This window comes from Podarcis filfolensis (genome assembly GCF_964270895.1).
Source record: "Podarcis filfolensis genome assembly, chromosome: 7".
Lineage (NCBI taxonomy): Eukaryota > Metazoa > Chordata > Lepidosauria > Squamata > Lacertidae > Podarcis > Podarcis filfolensis.
This window is the reverse complement of record NC_139603.1, coordinates 32427169-32449094: the sequence shown is the minus strand read 5'-3', so window position 1 is coordinate 32449094 and position 21926 is coordinate 32427169. Positions and strand designations below refer to the sequence as shown.

Sequence of the window (21926 nt, the reverse complement as noted above, 5' to 3'; positions counted from 1 at the left end):
AAATCCAACTCACAATTGACCACACTGACTGATAGAAGCTGTATGGATCCGACCAGTTCCGTATGGTCCACACTGACTGGCAGCTGCCCATCCAGGCTTCCAGTCCTGTTCCTGCTCCCCGCAGTAAATACAGAAGCAAACAGAAAAATACCCCAAAATAGCAAACCTCACACAAAACCAATCACACTGGCACATACTTTGCCTTGGGTATATCTAGACTCCAAGTCTATATTGGCTTTATTATAATACAAATCATTCTTTAACTGTCAGGCTTCTCACAAAGAATCCTGGGAACCATGGTTTGATGACAATGCTGAGAATTTTCTGGGACAGAACTACCATCCACCTCACCAAACTACATTTCCCAGAATTCCATGAGAAGGAATGACTTCCATCATAGCGTACACATGGCTCTTCTGGTCTCTGTAATTTTGCAAAGGACCATGCATGAAACATTAAAGGTAATCAAAACCATCACTTACTGTGTTTACAAAAAATGCTTCCATTAATCTGATGCCTGAGACTTCTAGTTCATAACTCATTTTCTTAACCACACCATACCTTATTTTGGTATTTAATTTGAGTTTAAATAGAGACAAATGCTAGGTGAAAAGCAAAGTTGCCCTACAAACCATGGTTTGGGAGTCCCTCTGCACAGGACTTCTTATAGTTTGGCCTCCTCATGACTCAGAATCAATAAAGAGACTATTATTGTATCCAAAGTACTTGGGAATTCGGATGTCATCAATGGAATAAAAAAATCAGGCTGTACATTAGGACAGGGCTAGCAGCTGAGAATTCAGGCACACGATAAACACTGTATCATTTTGTTTTATCCTCAGCTTTCTGCCCTTACTGTTGGTCCAGACTCTGACGCGGCCATTAGGAACAGCAGACCCTCTCCTGTGAGCAAGCAACAAGCTTATTTCTGCCTTCGTTTAAAAACATGGTATGAAATATAAGTGGCAACCATTCAAATTAATGACAAGCTTTTAGCTACCTTAGAATATAAATGAACGTTGTGCTGCTAATAGGGTTTGAAATGTGCTACATATATGATGACCTGAGGACATTTTACTCTGACCTTTTCATGAATATACAAACACCCAGAGCATCACTGTCTCCTTACTGTCTCCAAGAGATCTCAGGCAGAGTACCAAATACCTGCTTCGTTTTGTCATCAACATAGTGAAGGAATAGCTTGTCATATGCCCCGTTCTATCACATTTAGGGTATTATTATTATTATTATTATTATTATTATTATTATTATTATTATCAAACAAACAGAAAGGACTTGAGCTGCTTTGGTAATATCTGCATATATTTGCAAACAGGATTGGAGTTATGGTGATGGGTGGTTCTCAGATGCAATCATTGGGTTTGCTGCTTATTGTTACCCACCTGAAAAAACAGGTGTGTAGTCTGGGTGCACTCCTTAATTCAGTATTGTCGTCACTAGAGGTACAGGTGGCCTCAGTGCTATTTTCCAGCTATGGCTGGTTTGCTAGCTATGGCTGTTCCTGGAAAGAGAGAGAGAGAAAGAGCGAGAGCGAAACTTGGCTACAGTGACCCATGTTTTGGCAATGTCCCATTTGGATTGCTGCAGTGCACTTTACGTGGGGTAGTCCTTAACATCAATCTTGGAGCTACAATTAGTGCAAAATGCAGCTGCCAGTGTGTTGTTTGGGACAGCGGGCAGAGATCACACAACACTGATCCTGAAACATTTTAATTAACTGCTAATGTGCTGCCAGGCTGAATTAAAGGTGTTGGGGTTGACCTATATAAGGCCTCAAACAACTCAAGACTCAAGAATCTGAGGAACCACTCTTCCCTGTTATCAGCTTGCCTAGATTCTTAGATCCAGGGGTGAGGCCCTCCTTCTGGTTGAGGGAGATGCGTCATGTAACAACACAAGGCAGGATCTTCACTGTGGTGGCACCTCAATTATGGAACACCTTCTACTGGAAGCATGACAGGTGCTGATGCTTTGGCATTTTAGCACCAGGTAAACACTTACCTGTTTTTGCAGGGTGCTATTATTAGTCTGAAAGGGACGCGGGTGGCGCTGTGGGTTAAACCACAGGGCCTAGGACTTGCCGATCAGAAGGTTGGCAGTTCGAATCCCTCTGATGGGGTGAGCTCCCGTTGCTCGGTCCCTGCTCCTGCCAACCTAGCAGTTCGAAAGCACGTCAAAGTGCAAGTAGATAAAAAGGGACCACTCCGGCGGGAAGGTAAACAGCGTTTCCGTGTGCTGCTCTGGTTTGCCAGAAGTGGCTTAGTCATGCTAGCCACATGACCCGGAAGCTGTCTGCGGACAAACGCCGGCTCCCTCAGCCTATAGAGCGAGATGAGTGCACAACCCCATAGTCGGTCATGACTGGACCTAATGGTCAGGGGTCCCTTTATTATTAGTCTGCTGTTGCTATGGAGAGTCATGAATGGCTCCACGAGAGTTTATAAATGATGTTATGAAGGATTGTACAAAAAAATGATAACAGCATCATTTTATTTAAGTCCACTAAGAATCCAAACTGAATGCAGACTTTCCGCTGCCGTTTCCGCCGCCCCCCTGCCCCCCAATGATCCTTAAAAATGTGACATATGGCTTTGAATTGTCCTCTGTTGGTAACAAAGCTTTACTAAACGTCCACAATCTGTTTTAAAAGCAACTTGCTGAAGACAAACAGAGACAAACTGCTTTTGTTGAATTTTTAATTTTGCACATGTTGCATATTATAATGTTAGGAGGGAAAGCCGGGGGAAGAGAAAGAAATCTCAGAGGCTGAAAATATATATTGCATGAATATATACACACAGAGCAAAGTACATTTCCAAATGTTGGTTCATTAAATAAAACTTACAAGAGCACTTAAAATTTCTTCATACACATCTGCTTTCTTTGGAACACATACAGAAAAGAGTTTCTACTAAATCTTACAAAGATCACAGCCTTGACCCTTCACTGTATTAGGAAAGTGGTGAAGAAAATGTATTCATGGAAAATGAATTAAAACCATGAACTAAAAAGTACTGTACCAGTAGACAATCCAATACCTTGACTACCTGAGTAGGGGATAGCTGAAGCCCTACATTAACATCATTTTGAAGTCTTATGTAAGATGTACTAAAGTCCCATTTGCACATTCTTAATCATGCAATCAGCTCTAAATGACATGTGTGCAGCAGACCACAGACCTTCAGCCCCAATTCATGGAGAGTAGTAGAGCCAAGCCGACAGAGTTGTAAGAAAGGGGGTGAAGCCGCTGAGCCCAGTCTCATTCCACCCCTCGTGCAATTCTTATCAAATGCGTAAAAGGTAAAGGTACCCCTGCCCGTACGGGCCAGTCGTGTCCGACTCTAGGGTTGTGCGCCCATCTCACTTAAGAGGCCGGGGGCCAGCGCTGTCTGGAGACACTTCCGGGTCACGTGGCCAGTGTGACGAAGCTGCTCTGGCGAGCCAGCACCAGCGCAGCACACGGAAACGCCGTTTACCTTCCCGCTATAAAGTGGTACCTATTTATCTACTTGCACTTAGGGGTGCTTTCAAACTGCTAGGTGGGCAGGAGCTGGGACCGAAAGACGGGAGCTCACCCCACCGTGGGGATTCGAACCGCCGACCATGTGATCGGCAAGCCCTAGGCACTTAGGTTTTACCCACAGCGCCACCCGCGTCCCCTTATCAAATGTGTAGGCGCATGTAAATAGGGCTCAGAGGCCTCGGTTTTCCTCCAGTTCTCCAAAATAAAAACAGTTCTTCTCTAATACATTTCCAGTGATACAATGGATTATTTCCTATCCTCTTCCAAGTGATGCTTCATGGTCTTACTATAAATTAAAATTGCTATGGAAAATAACGAAAGCAATTACAGTGGTACCTTGGTTCTCAAACATCTTGGTACTCAAACGCTTTGGTGGAGCTAACTAAGAAGACCACAAATGCACAAGCCTACTATTACCACATCCAAGTGGTGCAATTTGGTTATTTCCGCTCTCGTAGCAGACAGTGGTAAAGCATGACAGGGCATGTACATCTGATTTTCAGAACTGCGATGATCATCTGATAACAGAGAAACTGTGGATAAGTTCATGTGTTTCTACTCATTGACTGTCCATTAAGGATTTGGTTTCTAGTCTGATACAGCAAATGTTTGTACTACAAAACAGCAAACCTTAAATAACACAACCTTGGCAGAAAGGAGGGGGGGAATGGCTTTCATACAATCAACATACAAGATGAAATTCTTATTGGCAAGGACATGGACGGAATTCAACGTTATCATCACGCGTGGCTTCCCATCATAAAAGGCAGACTAAGATAAAAAGGAGCTTCATAGACATACATCATTCCCTTCCATTTGCTAGTGAAAGTAAGGAGGGTTGTTAGGTCAAACAAAGCTACAACAGTTTAGCTGACTAATCAGTTTGATTAAGAAGGTGCCCCTGAGCAATTAGGGTGGTAGACTTTTTAATAAACATATTTATCCTGCCATTCGCCCTGAGGAGCTCACACCCAGCATTCAAAGGGAGCAGCAGGGAGTAAAAAGTATGTTAAGAATTGAACCAGCCAGAAAGGGAAACAGAAGGCAAGTCGGCATTCATTTTCTTCCTAACACACACACACATTATCTTCCAAAAAGGGATGAAAATCCACATCACCCACAATCTCACTTTATGTGAATATGAGCAACAGTTTAAAATCCTGGTTGCAGAATAGCTAAATAAGGCTTGTCATTGTTCCTTCTCCTCCACCCAGACCCCCAAATAAGACCTTTTTTCCCTTCAGTACAAATGTATGCAGATTTGGGTCAACTGAAAATAATACAACCAAGGGGTTTTTTGGTTTTTAATTGGGTGACAGCCCTGGCTGGTGTCAAAGAAGCCTTCACTAACCTGGTGTCCTTCAGGGGGCTTGGACAACTCCCACCAGTCCCAGCCAGCATACAAGGTTGTACAGTATTAGGACACAGTTGCATTGCAAAGCTAAACAGGCTCAGCTGGCAGTTTAGGACACCCCAGCCCCTATTATTGACTCTAATGAGGCTATTTTACTAGCCACTTTGGACTACAATTTTCACTTTGGACTACAATTTTCAGATATGAAAAGGAAACACCCATCATTGCTGTCCATTTTGTAGCACCTAATTCAGGTGTCCTGGCTGTTTCTCCAAGTTGTCTAGAAACTCTTAGGTAAGAGGTTTTTGTTGTTTTTTATATATGAAAAGACAAAATTTCCAGGCTTGATTTCCGATAGTTTTTCATGAGAACTATACTTCCTTAAATTAAATCTGTTTACCTTTTCTGCTTCAGTATCTATCTGCCCCTCCTCCTCTCTATTTCTCTGCTTAAGGTCCTACAGTTGTAGCCATATGAAGTTAGCTGAACTTAGGCTCCACAAAAATCAACGGAACAGAAGTCATTAACTTTTTTTAATGGGACCCAAGTTCAACTTACTTAGTTAAAGCCTCTTGAAAGCTTGTTTCTTTTAAAAATGGCAAGAGAAAAATAAACTTGACTACATGTCTGTCCATTGTACTTTGAACCAGATATTGCTGATTAAAGAGGACTGCATAAGATAGAGGGATCCTTTAGCAGCATTCTAAGCTTTCAAAACTAGATAGTCCAACAACTTCAGATTGTTGTGGAGTGAATTTGCTTAGCTGAAATACTATGTACTATAGCAGCCATTCCCAACCTTCTGTCTCCAGATGTTACTGGACTACAAATCTCATTATCCCTGACCACTGGATTTGCTGACTGGGAGTTGGAGTCCAACAACCCAAGCTGGGAAAGGCTATACTATAGTACATGCTCAAATGCATATTTGTTTTGTGTGTGAATGTAATGTGCACACACAGTATATACCATGAAACATACACACCTTTCCTTGAAGAATCATATTTATTTACATTTGTACTCTACCTCTAAAGTACTCAATACAGAACAACATGAGGCCACAATCAGATAGTCAGCCCAATGCTAAAGATTGTGGTGTATATAAGCATAATATTTCAAGAAAGAGTTGCTATATGTTTGTTATGCAACACCATTTTTCACCACAATTCCTCTTATGCTGCCTTGTAATCCAGCACTAGATAAAGTGGTTATCCCACTATTTCGACCTCATCCATTGTTTTCCAGATTATGCAGCTTCTTCAGTCACAATCTAGCTATGGACTTGTCTTATAGAAGACTAGAATTCATTATTGGGGGAAGTAGGCCTGTTCATCATAAAGTCTGCAGCCATTAGCTAAGTTTTTATATAGGACTTGCTCAAGGTCACTATACTGTTTTTACAACTCCTCACTAACTCAGTGAAATAATGTAATTGGGCAGTATTTGCCCAGTGTAGTGTAATACACCTGAACAAATTGCTGGTGCTGTGTATGTTTGTGCGTGTGTTTAAGTGTACAAGTAACCCTCTAATTTTCACCTGAAATTATAGTTCGCATCAATGATGGCCAACCTTTTTGGCAAGTGCACCACAGGTTGCCAGAAGTGAAGCCAAAGGATGCACAGCACTCTAGTGCCACTGCAATACAATGCTCAGGGCAGAGTGTGGGGGGGTATTGTTATTATACCAGGCCAACTGGATCTTGTTGCATACCACAAATGTCCCCTACACTTGCCACTTCTCGCACCAGTGCAACATATGTTTTGCAAAATGCCTGACAATAATTCACACCCAGTCCTAATCAGTGGCTCAGGTAGAGCGATTTACTTGGCATATGGTGCCAGTGCTATGTACCTGCAACAGCTGCTTCAGATCATTCTTTCTGATGCTGTACGAAGGCTGATACAACTCGTCGTTGGTCCAGTTTTGATTAGGCGTTTAGCAAATGTATTTTAACAATATCCCATTTCAGTTGTACTTCATTTCCACTACCTTCCCCTTTTCAGGTATATGATTTTTTTACAGGATATCTTTTTAGTAACACTGAAATCTTCCCCTGGAAAGTGAAAACTCAATAATATCCAAAGATCTCTTACAAGGGGGTTGCATTGTTCACCTGTGTTCCCTCACTTAACTGCAGGACTGCTCCATGAGCTGCAAAATTAAAGTTGCTCAAAAATGGGCACATATCCAGACTCTGGAAAATACTGTAGAACCAAGCAGAGGTGGGTCGTTTTGAAGAACCTTTGAAACTATGTTTAGAACCCCTGCCTCTTTTCCTTAAAAAAATAGCCAGAGCTGAACTGAAAACACCACAACAGACACCTATCCCACTGCGGAACGGCAACTTGCAAACAACACTGTGTCCCATGAAACTGTAGGCACTTTTTGCAGAAGTTGGCAAAGAGAAGGAGAATTGGTTGGGAAAGCATTGGCACCAGAGGTCAGCCTTCATGTCTTCTCCATCACATACAAGATGCAGGTCTTCACAGCCAATAGGGTGAAAAGCTTTAGGTTGTTGGCGGGTCATGTTTCTTTTTCTTGCCACGGCACGATTTGCAGACACAACAGATGATGCACGGTGAGGCTAGGAGCAGCAAGGGAGATGTTACCAGGGCTATGATGCCCAGGCCCACAAGGATCCCAACAACCTGAAAAAAGCAGGAGGAGAAATGTGATAAGGAACGGGAAAGCTGTGTGTGAGTAGATGGAAAACATATCAAATCCTGATATAGACTCTTTTTTATTTTTTATAAAAAAAATTATTAATTTCCCAACACAAATAAACAATCATATCAGAATTTCCACAAATTTAACTCTATTTGGACTTCCTTCAGCTTCTCTGACAATCATCCTGATATAGACTCAAGCTTGGGTCACCCGCATTACCTGCGTTCTGTTCCACATAACTGAGGCACGGGAATGACCCAGTTTGTTTCGGCAAGGGCCTTTGTCATAATGCCTTAGGAAGATATCGTTCTGAAAGCGGAAAGAAAAGAGTGTGTTTAGTAGTTGGCATGAATACATTGGGCCTGCCTTGAAATAGGTGCCCAGGTGACAAGGCAGCAGCGCAAAGTCTGGTGGGTATTTCTGGCCTGCCAAGACTTTTCTTCCAGCAGTAGACTGCTGCAAATGGGAATTTCTCAAGCGCGATTGCCACAGAAAATTTGACACCTCTTGCTCTTCTATAAAATGTATGCTTTACAGAAAGGGGAACATGTGAGCGGACATGGAAAAACACACCCACAAATGTGGAAAGTCAGTTAGTGAAACTGAACACAAAGGAGTCATCAGCATTTGCAAACCCACTTAATGTGATCAAATGTTGCAGTACAAGAAAGTTGCATCTATAACTTTAAGGCATGCCAAAAAACAGGGAGGGGAAAACCAGATTTGGGATCACGAAAAATGAAATTTATGTGAAGGCCAGTAACATTACTCTCCAAAGAGAGAGAGAGAGAGAAATGAAGTTATTGGTGAATGATTGCAAAATCAGGTATTTTCAGGCTGAGGTGTTTGGGAAGAGAATTGCAACATTTGAACCCAACTTTTATAGTGGAGGGGGGGCAGTAGCCAAACAGGAACAATCGGAGACAGATTGAGTGATGAATGGGGACTCCTCACTAAATCAGCAACTTTTTCAATTGACAGTTTCTTCCAAAACATATCATGCAGTGTCTATTTATTGCTACTATAGGCAAGGCAAACGTATTAGCACAGTACCCCTTTGATGCCATTAAGGGACACTCCCTGTTGAGTGCACACGTTCTGTTTAAGCGACAGCTACTATGTGACAGAGGACAGCCTGCGGCTCAATAAGATAATGGGCAATGACAGCTCATTACCCAATAACTTAAACAGGTAGAATTTCTGGTGGTAGCTGCAATTACCACAGTAGCATAACAAGTGAATCTAACCTCAGTTAGAGAGAGATTTACTCAAGTAAAGATGGAGGACAGGGTAAAACCAAATTGCTGGGGGAGCAAGAGAAGGGGAAGGCTATGGCCTTCGAGCCCCATCTCTAGAATTCACATAGACATCTAAGTGGGCAACCTGAGAATCAGGACTGGGTGAATCTTTGATCTGATATAGCAATGCTCTTCTAAAATTTTTAGTTGCCAATAAGGTGTTTCCCTCCCCTAGTTACAAGCCATTTTAAAGGAACTAGAGGGCAAAAACCTGGACAAGCCCACCCCAAAGCCCTTGGCACAGGTCACTTACATCCAGATTTTGCAGACAGTACCAGCAGAATGTGTGCTTGCAGTTCTTACACATCATTTGAGCACAGCCTTCATTCCTCTCAATATGGATCCGGCAAACCGGGCACTGCTTAATTGGAGCTTCTGTGGTGGTTTTGATAAGTACTCTAGAAAAGTAGAGGGGGGAAGCCCTGTGAAAGATGGTAGTTCAACAAATGACAGTAATCTGGAGAGACCTGTCAGAAGTAAGCATGGACCAATGGTACCAAATAGTACGGGAAATAGCCTTACTAGAAAAATTAACCAATAAACTGAAACTGACATGGGGACAAATATGGCTCCTCTTTATCACACACACAGCCCAACAAGACAACGGCAAAAATCCACCAACAGCATATAAATATGGCTAACCTGATCCAAAACACCCACCCACCCCACTCACACATGAAAACAAAAATCACCCTAGGCCAACCCCAACCTCTCTCACCACCAAAGGAACATAAGTGAACAGCAGAGAACCTGCACAAGCAACGCTGACACCAAACCCTACATATAGTAAAATAGAAACATCGCCACCCGACCCCACCCCCACCCATCTTTCCCCCCCCTCCCCCTCTTTCCCCCTTTTCTTCCTAATGTCTCAACAAATGAAACTGATTTGTAAAAATGTTACCGGGGGGGGGGGGGGCGGAATACGAGAGAGAGACATTGCACACACTTTTGTAAATCAAGAAAATCTTTAATAATAATAATAATAAAACAAAGGATAGTAATAGTTCCATGATTATTTCACTGTCGTTCAGGTTGTGGCGTCTGGGCAAGTAGTACATAGAGCATCCTTAATCCATGTAGCTACACATACATGTGCAATATCACCATGGCATCAGACATCAGTACACTTTGGGGAGAGCTAGCACTGTAACTAAGACACTGCACCTGGGTCAGAGCCACACAAAACATTTAAAGCACTCTTATCACTTTAAGAGTCATGGATTCCCCCAAAGAATCTTGGGAACTGTAGTTTGTTAAGGCTGCTAGGAACAGTAGCTCTGTGAAGGGTAAACTACAGTTCCCAGGGTTCTTTGGCAGAAACCATGACTGTTTAAAGTGGCGCAAGAGTGCTTTCAAAGCATGGTGCAGATATGTTCTGGCAATCTACTGAAAATGCTTCCCTACCCCTGACAACTGGCAATGAATTAATTCTACACCTACAAATTTCAACTAAAGGAAAGCTGAAATTATTGCAATTACGATATGGAAGATTTGCAGCACCTCAGCAAATCCTTCTCTTACCCTTGCTCGCTTGGTGCCACAATAAGATGGTTTTCCAGGCATAGTTTCTCCACATGCCAAGGCTCTTTGCATGATGAACAGAACGTCAAGTAGCAAGCCTGACATTTTACAGGCACGGGTAGTCCAGATTCACTTGGTTCAATTTGGCACACGGACTGACAGTCAGCAGAAGGACACCAGGTTCTCAGGGGATCCAAATGCACTTCTAAAAAATGTTTATTAGAAATCCAAAAACACAACATTTTTAATTATGTACTTCGTTTGCCATTTGTTGATTCATATTCAGCCTCCATTGTCACTGGCTTCAGAAACCAATTCACTGCACTGTGGTCAATAGTATCTGACAAACCTCTTTAAAAACCACAAAATGCCAAATTCTGAAGGCTTTGGTGGGGGCATATAAAACCTTTCAGCATCACAGCCAATTTTAAAAATGAAGATATTCTTAAAGTTTTTTAAAAAAAGTGGGGGGGGGGTTGGGAGCATAGGGAGACACAAAAAATATTTTAGTATCATAGCCTATAGGGGCAGCAAGGGTTTTTTTTTAAAAAAAAACACACAACCAAATGGGTGTATGTGTTTTTATATAGGAAAAACATGAGGGGGCACCATCATAGTGGAGGATCCACTTTTCTTAACATAGGCAAATTGGAGGAGGGGAGTTCTTGGCCAGTCACAAAAAAAAAACTTGAGGGGAGCTAAGATGCAGCCAATGGGCTGTGAGCCACATCTGTGATAAAAGTATGAGGGCATCATAATTGATAACATTCACCAGGTATTTTATTGCTTTCTTTTTCAATGCAGAAGCATTGGCTGTGCTCATATTCCTGCACTTCCTTTTTTTAAAAAGGCATTTTTTTAGTCTAATAAGTCCTTCAACCTATTATTCAAACTGTTTTGTGAGTTTAATTATACATGTATATCTGGTATTAACCCCCTTAAATCAATGTAAAAGCCACACCTCTTTCAAATTTCAATCGCTGGTATAACTGAAATTGATCAGCAGGCACCAACCTGGAGATCTGAAAGAAAGAAGACAACAAGATGTTAAGATGGAAGATGGGGGATTAACTAATCCTAAAAATGAGTCAAACGAGAATGTCTGATGACATTTGCTTCCATTATTTCTCCCGTGGTCCGTAAGTTCAGAGAGGGGAAAAGAGAGAAAGCAATCACAACAAGGCTTCATTTCGAATTCAAGATCATTTTGCAATTTAAGAAGGACACAAATGTTAAAAAGTAAACTGCCAAAACCAAAGTTGGTTAGTATTTACAAGAACTCAACTGCAAACAATATTCTATTCTGCTAAAACAAATATGAGTAAGCTTAGAAATTTCTGGTACAATTCATCATACAACTGCTAGCATAGTTTGAAACGAATAATTAGTGGTGTTAACTTGTTGGGGCTGCTTTGGGCTATGCTGATTGGGCATCCACACTAAGTTTGGCATCAGTGGCAATAAAATGAAATGTTCAAAAACCACACACAAAAAACCCACCTTCCAATGAATTGTTTGTTTTTTGAATTGTTGTCATATCATCACTGAAAGCACTTTTCAACCCATTGTGATAAAACCTTTGATCAAATACCCATATTTGACACAGAGTAAATTAGAATTAAGTTTCTCCAAATAAAAAGCACTTTCTTTGAATTTTACTGCCAAGTTTACAGTCTCTTGCCACTACTATATAGATTCACACCACTCAGTACATCCAGGACAATCTCAGGTTTGCAGTGTTCCTCATTCAATTGCACAAACTTTGAATTCACAAGCAACTTTGATAATATTGGACCAATACCAATAAAAATAGACTACAGGGAGAACAGGAAACAAAACAAAACAAAAATAATATGAAGACAGTATGACTCACTAGATCATGGGATAATAAACTGAACATGAACCAACAATATGATTCTGTAGCAGAAAAAGTTGATGTTTATATTACTTAATAAGTTTGTGTTGATATTTTTAAATTATTTGGAAAGTACTTGTACCATTGTATTTAATTCCAGATAGCCAGTCCAGCTCATATTTCAAATGCTGAACGATGTTTCAGAAGACAATCCACAAAAAGATGACAATAAGAAATTCAGGAAAGGTTTACAACGATGATCTTTTTAATAAAGAAAAATTGCAAGAACAGATTAGGTTACAGGGAAATTTGCACTTTTCAAATATTTAAAAAGGATGTAAAAAAGAAAAAGGAAGGAAACATATGCCAGGCATTCTTTATGAATAACCATGTTCTACATATTGACCTAAAAGAGCACCTTCCCCAATATACTGTAAACCATCTCAGACCCTACAAATGGCATGTGAGACCATGTTGGTGGTGCCACCTTCAAGGGCTATCTGGTTAGTGTTGTCTCATGCCAGGGCCTGTTTAGTGGTGGTTCACCATTTATGGAATGCCCTCCCTGGTGAAATATGCCTTTCTCCATCATTAATGAAAACATACCTGTTTACCCAGGCATCTGATAAATGGACATTGTTCCTGGCAACCCTGAGATCCTTGAACTGAGAGCATGTTTTTATAATGTGTTTAACTGCAACTGTTTTTAGAACACTTTTCTTTTTTTAAAAAAAGAGATGTGTTTGCCACCCCAGGCTCCTTCAAGAGGAAGCGAAGGATATAAATTCAATAAATAGTTGTGGAGCGTCTGTAGGATCTCACCCATATCTAAGGTACTAGGTTTATGGCTGAACAGCCATAGAAGAACAGCATGCACAAAAGAGACCTATTTTTTCTCCTCTTGTCCTAAGATGAACCCGAATGATTCTTTTTAGGAAATTGATTAGCTCATAACTGCTAGATACACTGAATTAAGCAGAGAATCTTGGCACATCATAAATCACTGCAATGGAGGGTTACAGATTGCTGTAAGGCAATAGCAGGATAAACAACTCTGATCCAATCCTGTTTGCTGCTCATAACCCTGTGCGCCAGAAACACAACCACCCAGTTCCCTATGTCAATGATGCCGCCACCAGGTCTTGGAGAAGGAAATAAACCAAGAGCAGTCACCAAAAACTACTAGATCGTCGGATCCAGTCATGTTGTCTTCAAACCCTTGACTCGGTTTACCAGCCATCAGTCAAGATGGTGGTGGAACAGTCACTCTTTCTCAGGTCATTCTATCTTTCATTAATTTGTCAGATACAACATGATAGCTGTCATAAACGAACTGGGGGAGGAGAAGCAATGAAAGGTGTGGGTGGCTTTCTGCTAGTTCAATTACTAGTGCATATCATTGCAGCTGAAAAATAGAGCATATAAAAAGCCAAACTATTAAAATAAACTTAACTCAAAAATGCAAAAGGAGTCACAAGAAATCCCTTGTGTAGTCAGCAGTAGGGATGGATGAATCTGTCAATTTCAGTTTTTCCTTTTTTTCTAGTCTTTTTCCACATCCGTTTGCATTTTTAAAAAATAAAATAATGAAAATTCACCATCATTTTAGTGCTGATCACTTCTAACATAAATATTTGTATGCCATTTCGCCTAATATATACAGTTTTGCAAAGCAACTTTCTGTAATATAATGCATTTTATGTTATTTTGCTAATCTATGGATTTTTATGCACACTTTGCCCCAGTACATGCATTTTGGCATGCATTGCTTGGCTGGAGAACCGCATTGCAAAATTTGGTGCAGTCCAAATGCACTGGCGGTAGCCCTGAATTGGCTCTGCTGGTGCGTTTGCACTGCGCTGAGTTCTCAGACAGAAAAGCAATGACAAAACTAGACAGCATCTTAAAAAGCAGAGACATCACCTTGCCAACAAAGGTCCGTATAGTAAAAGCTATGGTTTTCCCAGTAGTATGGAAGTGAGAGCTGGACCATAAAGAAGGCTGATCGCTGAAGAATTGATGCTTTTGAATTATGGTGCTGGAGGAGACTCTTGAGAGTCCCATGGACTGCAAAAAGATCAAACGTATCCATTCTTAAGGAAATCAGCCCTGAGTGCTCACTGGAAGGACAGATCCTGAAGCTGAGGCTCTAATACTTTGGCCACCTCATGAGAAGAGAAGACTCCCTGGAAAAGACCCTGATGTTGGGAAATATTGAGGGCACAAGGAGAAGGGGACAACAGAGGACGAGATGGTTGGACAGTGTTCTCGAAGCTACCAGCATGAGTTTGACCAACTGTGGGAGGCAGTGGAAGACAGGAGTGCCTGGCGTGCTCTGGTCCGTGGGGTCACGAAGAGTCGGACACGACTAAATGACTAAACAACAACAGAGTTCTCAGACACCTTGCCCCTCTCCCTCTTGATAAACAACAGTGACCCATGTGAAGGGAAGCCAGCACAGCAGCTCTGCTGCAGAAGAACACAAGCAAAGAGGAACATTATCAACATATACAGAAGCTGGCAGTTCCACACCTGGGACACAGCCACAAAGAAAGCCCTCTCACATGTTATTCTTAATGCAGCTCAGAAAGAGTCTTCCTGCTCCATTAAGCTATTCAGCTACGTACTAACACAGATAAGTTAGCTTATCGATACCTGCTTTCTGAGTTTACTGTAATAGTGTACATTGTATGACAAACAGAACTGTCTTACAAAAGCTAGTAAATGTTAGCTAGTAAATGTTCTGTGACAAAAATAGTACCATGCATTTTTTATTGCAACAAGTTTAAAACAATAATTTCTCAAGTCTTTTTAGCTTGTCATGTATATATATGGTCTATGGATAATTCACCTAGTCCATGCTGTAGATATTTAAGTGCCAGTAATGTTGCATACCACATAATGGAAGATGGTTTCAGGGAACACATTTCTATAAATCAAGAGCACAGATTTAATTTATATTCCCTCCAATATCCCCACTACTTTTGGCTTCCATAGCATGTCACATTATTACCGCCCCTATTCTAACAAAAGCCTGTGCATTATATCCATCATAAAATATTCATTTGTTCCATTAAAGAACTCCCTTGCCACTTAGAACAAGTCTTTATGGGTTTTTATTAAAAACAGCAATGTATGCGGAGAGAAATGAAATGATTATATATTCAAAAGTAAACATATTTGGCCAATGTTCAAAAAACCGAAACAAACAAATCCCGAACATTTAATGGAATTTAGGAGGACTACCAAGCGAGAGACTGTTGTGTTGACAAGAAAGCATGTACCACAACTTTATAGTTTCAAATTTAATTTGTGAAACGCAGCACTCTGAAACACAAACACTTATAGACTACCTCCTCCTATAAAACAATTTATTTTAAAAGATTCCATTTGTGGCTCTTTGATGCCATCTACGAATCACTATTCAACTCACTCCTATGGCAAATTGTGGCCAAGGCTGAACATCTTTTTGAAACATGCTGAATGAGGCCACCTTCTTGGACTGGCTTTTAGGACTCAGTGTTAAGTCAGGATAGAAAGATGGGGGGGAAATAAACAGATTTAATTCCTTTTTTACTCTGCTAAGAGACAGTGGCTTGTTTGCGCCCACGTTGTCTTTTTGTTTTTTTACAGGATGGGAACTAGCTTCCATTACTGACATGCAGTTATGTTTATATATATACACCAAACTAAGCAAATCCTCAGTGCACAGGGTGATCCTATGAGCGCGCGCACACACACACACACATGAATATGAGATCCTTTTTACAAACAGCAGATAAATTAATTTGATTCTTCAAGTATCTCCTCCATACATGCACAGTGTACAGAACATTTTCTACATCTCGTCATTCTCCTCCTGAAGTTGCCTAGACAACCTTGTTTGCCACGAATAAGGTTAGCTTCATTTCAATTACAGATTCCTCCCAGGCAAGGAATCAATATGCCTCATAACGGTATATCTTCAGACAGAGCAAATGTCAGGAAATCATCTTGGCAAACAACAGCAAAGAGTTTTTTTGTCAGATTCTCAGCCTCACATCAAGCCTCCGTCATACAATGTCATGATCTTCTTAGATTAGAACTGGTTACAACATCAGCATCAGAGTAAGCTACAAGTTTTTCACCCCTGGTTTAAGGGGATAAGTAAGGGTGTGTTCACCAAAACTCACCATTAAGAGGCCTTAAGGAGTTGAGCACATTGGCCGTTGCCAATCAGGAACAGTAAATAGCCACACACCCAGGTTGCTGGTTATAGGTAGTTTGAATTCCCCCTTCCAGTCATTGCTTGCTTTGGGTTACTCTTCCTCTCTAGGTTACCCAAAATGTGGGTTGCGTTAACTTACCTGCTATCTGTAGGTGGGCTATTAGTAACATCACTATGTCCTTGTATGTAATAGAAGCTTTGGCCCTTTTAAGTGAGACTTGTTTGGGACTCCCATTCTTTATTGCCAATGTATTCTGGCACAGATAGTGGGTGCTTACCACTGGTAACAGATCCATGATGGGAAAACAGGTGATGAGCCCAGAAATTCCAATGATTTTCAGTACACTTATGAGTTTGTATTCACCATAGCCCAGCAAATAGCCCAACAATAGAAACAGCTTAAAAGGACATACATATCTCACTTTTAAGTTAATATCGGGACTCAGTCTGGAACAATATATGCCAAAAATCATTGGCTAGCTCCTGGCAGGAGGTGGAAGCCTGACCCAGACTATTAAGGTCATGGTTCTGGTTTGGTTTTTTTAACGTAGTCATGGACAGATTAGCATGGAAATGTGATCAGAACTCTGTTGGCAAAGCAATAGGCAGCAGTAGGAAGGGCTGTGAAGCTGCCCTATATGTTAATCAAGAGAGGCATCAGGTTGTTAAAACTTTAATGCAATTAAGATCACTTCTTGTCCTTGCTCCTATTCTGTTCAGGAGATATTATTCCTTACATGCTCAGTGAAAATCATAAATATATAATGAATAATCACCCTGAACAGAATTTAGTGCATTCCATCATTCATGGACCATTAAATACATTCTTCGTTGTTTATTCATTCAATTCTTTGCCCCTCAGAGTACAGAGGAAAACATTAATGGCCCATTAATGCATACCCTCATGTGCCCTCTTGCTTAGCTAATTGAAATGGATCTTTAGATTTCAGAAGCTTTATGAACACTACTATCATATTCCAGTGTTGCTTTGTGTTTTCCGTGCAAACTTTGAAGTCACACACTCAAGACAAAACATTAAAGTGAAAGCTTATGAATAATCCAGGCTCATGTTATCCGAGCAAAAGACCAAGTGGCCTTACCCACACGTATTAGCCAATTATGAAATCCAAGTTGAATACCTGACTCGCACCATTTTCAAATGTAGCCTTAAAAATCATATGAATCTTGTGGGAAATCGCAGGTCCCTCTCTTGTGTGGCATACATTCTGGTGAGTTAGGTACTTTCATAGATGTGGTGAAAAATGTGAGGTGACCACCACTGGAAAGAGTTCATGGTTGTACCTGTGATAAAGTGGTCACATGATAGTTTCACCACGAACACTTGTTCAACAGACTCTGGCAGTGTTGCAGCTGTGCATGTTAGTTGTAGTTCACCTTACAAGTTGCTGTTGTGGCAAATGTTCCTTCTAGCATTAAGGTGGAAGTGCTGGGATGTCGTGGTGGGAGGGCACAGATGGAGAAAGGGGTGGACAGAGAGGAAGGGCAGGGCAGGTAAAGGAGCAGACTGCAAAATGCTTTAAGACATTACGTGAACAGGGATCATGGAGTCTAGTCTACAAAAGCTTAGGCTATAATAAGTTTGGTACGCCAATACTCATGTTCCCACCTCTAATTTCACCTGCTGTTCGTCCAGCCTTTCTTCAGAAATCTTGTCAATATAAAATAAGTAGCTTGTGTCCCAACCAACCAACCAACCAACACACACACACACACACAGACACCATTATATGTATACATAAGTACCATCACTTCTCTCCTGAAAACTATTAGCTTCTAATTTCTATTCACACTTGCCCCCAGTTCACAATTTAAGCAGCAAGTGACATGTGTAAAACTCTCTACGATTTGTGTTTTACAACCTGGAATGCCATACATATTCCAACATTCATTTTCTAAAGGAGGGCTGGTGACATTCAGATTGGGGATGTTCTGGCTTTTAAGCAGACAATTTTGAGACCGCCTGGATGCCAAGTAAACATTTCCCCAGGAAAGGAAAAACAAGAAGAAAACCATCTGCTTGTTTCTAGTTTCTCCTGTCAAGTGGGCCTCCTGCCAAGTAGTCATTAGAGTAATTAAGGGGAGGAAACATTCTAATGTATTCATTATGTAAATGAACAAAGAATATTAGAAAGAAAAAGAAGTGACAAATGGAGATACCTCAGTTTCTTGCACAGTCCCATGGTTGAGGCACATCATGTCTGGACAAGTGATGGGAGAACCACACCCCTCACGAATAGCCAGCTGCATATACTGTTTCAGGCACTAAAAGAAGAAGAAAGGGGAGAAAACATAAGTTACAAACTGTATCTTAACTAACAGTGTGCCTTCACTTCTTTAATTGGCTCTCTTTGAGCTACAGTACTCCAATAACTGCAACTGCAATTGCAAAGCAAAGATTAAACAACTGACTACAAAAAACTTCATTATGTCCCAGAAGCACACAGGCTCAGAGTCAGCAACCAGGCGCAACAAACGTACATGAGACCAGCGTGTGGGTAAAAACTGACTGCAACTTTATTGGTTACAGATATATCAGAGTTTGGCACCGCACAGAGAAAGGATCTGTTGGACAGAAAGTCTTGCTGGCTGATGCCAGGCCCAGCTTGCCCACTGGACCTACTCCCAGGAACCAGCTACCAGACTCTGGATACCAGTGTTGCCTTTCAAGCACTTGTCCGGTCCACACTCATCAGGACTCTGAATCAGGGGCGTAGCATGGGGGGTGCCAGGAGGGCCATGTCCCCATGCACACAATTTTTGAGGGGGCATGAACTAGATGCCCCCAAGCAGGCAGCTGCAGCATGGCCCGGCCCGGTACTCCTCTCCACCCGCCAAGGGCCATATCGGCTGGGCAGGTGGCTCGGCGAGCCCCTGTTTTGTTCCGGTGGGAGTGGGGTTGTTTCATCGACTTCTTCCTTCATAGAAGCTCAGTTTGTGCTCAAACAGAGGGAGTGGAAATAGCAAATTAGAAGGTAGAGTCAAAATCGCACAATGTGAATTGAGCCACCACATGCAAATGCCCACAACTAGGGGCAGGAAGCAGCAGTTTCGTAAACTAAAATACAAACACAAATGCGGATGCGTGTTCTAAGATCAAATTCAAATGGGGGAACAGTGGATCCGGAGCAAGATGCCTGCTCCCCTGTGGATGAGCCCCTGAAAAGATGAACCCCTGAAAATCCCCTTTCCTTGCTAGCTGTTTTCTGTCCAGAAATCAACCCCATTCTCCAAGATGTGTTTTCTTTGGTAGGATTCCAAGTTCACGTTTACACAAATTATTATGCATCTGGAATGCTACAAGCAGGAAGGGAAAGCAATTGGGCAGCTACTTAAGAGTGTGAGGAACGGCTGTCAAGGAAAGAGTTAAGACACATATTGTTGCCACTTCTGCTCAAAATTTCATTACAGCAAGCCTTGGGAATTCGCGTGTGTGTAACTCTATAGTTTGCCAGTCAAGAAGTTTGTTCTGATCTCACGTTGCTAGGTAATGGCTCGACGAAGCACTTGCGCTCCTCTCACTGCAAGGCCATGCCATTATTCAAGACCACTTGTGGATAATCTCTCCCCACATCCACAAGCAAAGGAAGCTGATCACAGTACAGCACATGGCTTTTCCCAAGGACGCCCAGCCCTCCTTATTCAACATGTTCCATTTCACCTTCTCTACTTCAATACTTTAAAAGGTTTCCAGCTGACTAATTGCAACCCTTATTATTTGGAAAGCAAATGACAAAACGAAAAATATGACCAATTTTAAATTTTAACCAGGAAAGGCAGAGGGAGTTTGAGTAAAACATAGGCCAAGAATAGAAAATCAATACATGCTATAAACAAATATCCTAGGGTGTCCAGCGTTATATGTTACAAAAGAACATTATTGTAATCCAAAGCACATTATTTTAAATCAAAATCATTCAAGCTGATATTTGCATATTTGACATAAGGGATCTTTTGATAACCAGAACTTGAAACAAGAATTTTGATCCCACCTGCAAACTTCATCTTCCAGCTTAGCCAAAAACACTCCAGCGGTGTGAGATTCCAGGAGTACCAGACGCATTTTAAACCAGCGTCTGTGTTTCCTCTGGGACAATAAGACACAACAGAGACTGTGGTGTCTTTATGCTATATGGTTTATTTACACATGTATACAACTTTAAGAGTACAATGGAGGGGTCCACAGCATTCTTGCCAAATAGATTCTGTCCCTTTCATACACATAGCATTGCTTCCAAGAACAGACATCAGCATCTCTCTCTCTGGCACACTGCTTACTAACCCCCAGATTCATATCAGTATTCATTATGCTAAATATAATTCTGTAAAATGGTGGTTATAAATACATATCATATGCACAGGGAGTTGTGAGGTGACCAGGAGTCACTGGTCTGATTTGTAGGCAATTCTAAACCACGTTTTAGCACTATATGGATGTCAGCAAGCATGTGCAATGGCTACTTCACTCCCACTTGCAGTCGGGAAGAGCCTTCTGTCAAATTTACTTTTTGTTCCAAAGCCCCTGGGCTTAGCATAGTGTGCAAACCAGGAATTCTGGCTTACAACAAGCTATGGTCAGTTGCTGAACAAGCGAACTTCAAACCCTGGGTTGTGAAATTTACTTGTTTAGCAACTAACCATTGTTTGTAAAAAGGATTCCCAACTCATTTGTAAACAAGGCGAAGTGAAGATGTGATGCTAAGCAGAGATTATTTTAAACTGCAGGAGAACTCAGCAAAAGACCTCCCAGGGACATGTGAGGAGGGGGACTGCACTTCAACAATTTGGTCAGGTTCACTGAACTATCACACTGTAAAGGCTAAAAATGGATGCCCTCCCCTGCTAGATTGAGTATCGACTGACAGTGCAGAGGCCACACCCTCTATTTTTCAAATGATTTTTCATCACTAGGTCCTTCACTGGTAGACTGTACATGGAAAGACCACAAGGAGCTTTTCTTCCTTCTTATAGCCTAATAGCCCCACTCCTACAGAGACGGCATGAAAGGCCAAGAAGAATTTTCCTTTGTTTGTGAACACACACAAGTTAATCAAAGATAGCTATCTAGGTAAGTAACAATTAAATTAACTTCTGGAAGCACACTAGGGCAAAATTCCATCTTTTTTTTTTTTAAGTCTTGAAAATACACCTTTCCACTAGTATCCTCTTGCGCCAGCATATAGTGGGTGTGCCCCTTATACTTGTTACTAATGTACATTTCCAAGTTAAAGTCATATTACAAATGAGAGGTTTTATTTTTAAAAACAAAGACTAAGCTCAAGCTACCCAAATGTGGCAATTGACTACCTGTAACAAACTGAAGGGGGTGGGGGAGAGAATTTGGGATAAGCCTTATTTAAAATCACTGAAGCATTATGACACTGTGTTTGTGCCAATACGGCTTTGAGCTGCACATGTTTTCCCTACACAGGGAAACATTATGCATCCATGCACACTT

The 21926-nt window shown here is 41.3% G+C and overlaps 1 protein-coding gene and 1 long non-coding RNA gene across 6 annotated transcripts in view; both read right to left on the bottom strand.

The window, feature by feature from the left end:
• Window positions 1-2700: 2700 nt before the first annotated feature.
• Window positions 2701-21926, bottom strand: part of LOC310767251 — a 124628-nt gene continuing 105402 nt past the window's right edge. The window contains exon 2 of the long non-coding RNA XR_014550799.1: window positions 2701-4742. This is a non-coding gene — a long non-coding RNA (uncharacterized lncRNA). The remainder of the gene's footprint in view (window positions 4743-21926) is intronic.
• RNF144B (ring finger protein 144B) overlaps window positions 5885-21926 on the bottom strand; it is a 69789-nt gene continuing 53747 nt past the window's right edge. For all 5 annotated transcript variants that reach the window (XM_083624043.1, XM_083624040.1, XM_083624042.1 and 2 more), the window contains 6 exons: window positions 18629-18733; window positions 11350-11410; window positions 10389-10593; window positions 9118-9262; window positions 7786-7875; window positions 5885-7547 (listed from right to left, as the gene is read on the bottom strand). In XM_083624043.1, the coding sequence (XP_083480169.1) occupies window positions 7407-7547; window positions 7786-7875; window positions 9118-9262; window positions 10389-10593; window positions 11350-11410; window positions 18629-18733 (747 nt within the window). In that variant the 3' untranslated portion in view covers window positions 5885-7406. The remainder of the gene's footprint in view (window positions 7548-7785; window positions 7876-9117; window positions 9263-10388; window positions 10594-11349; window positions 11411-18628; window positions 18734-21926) is intronic.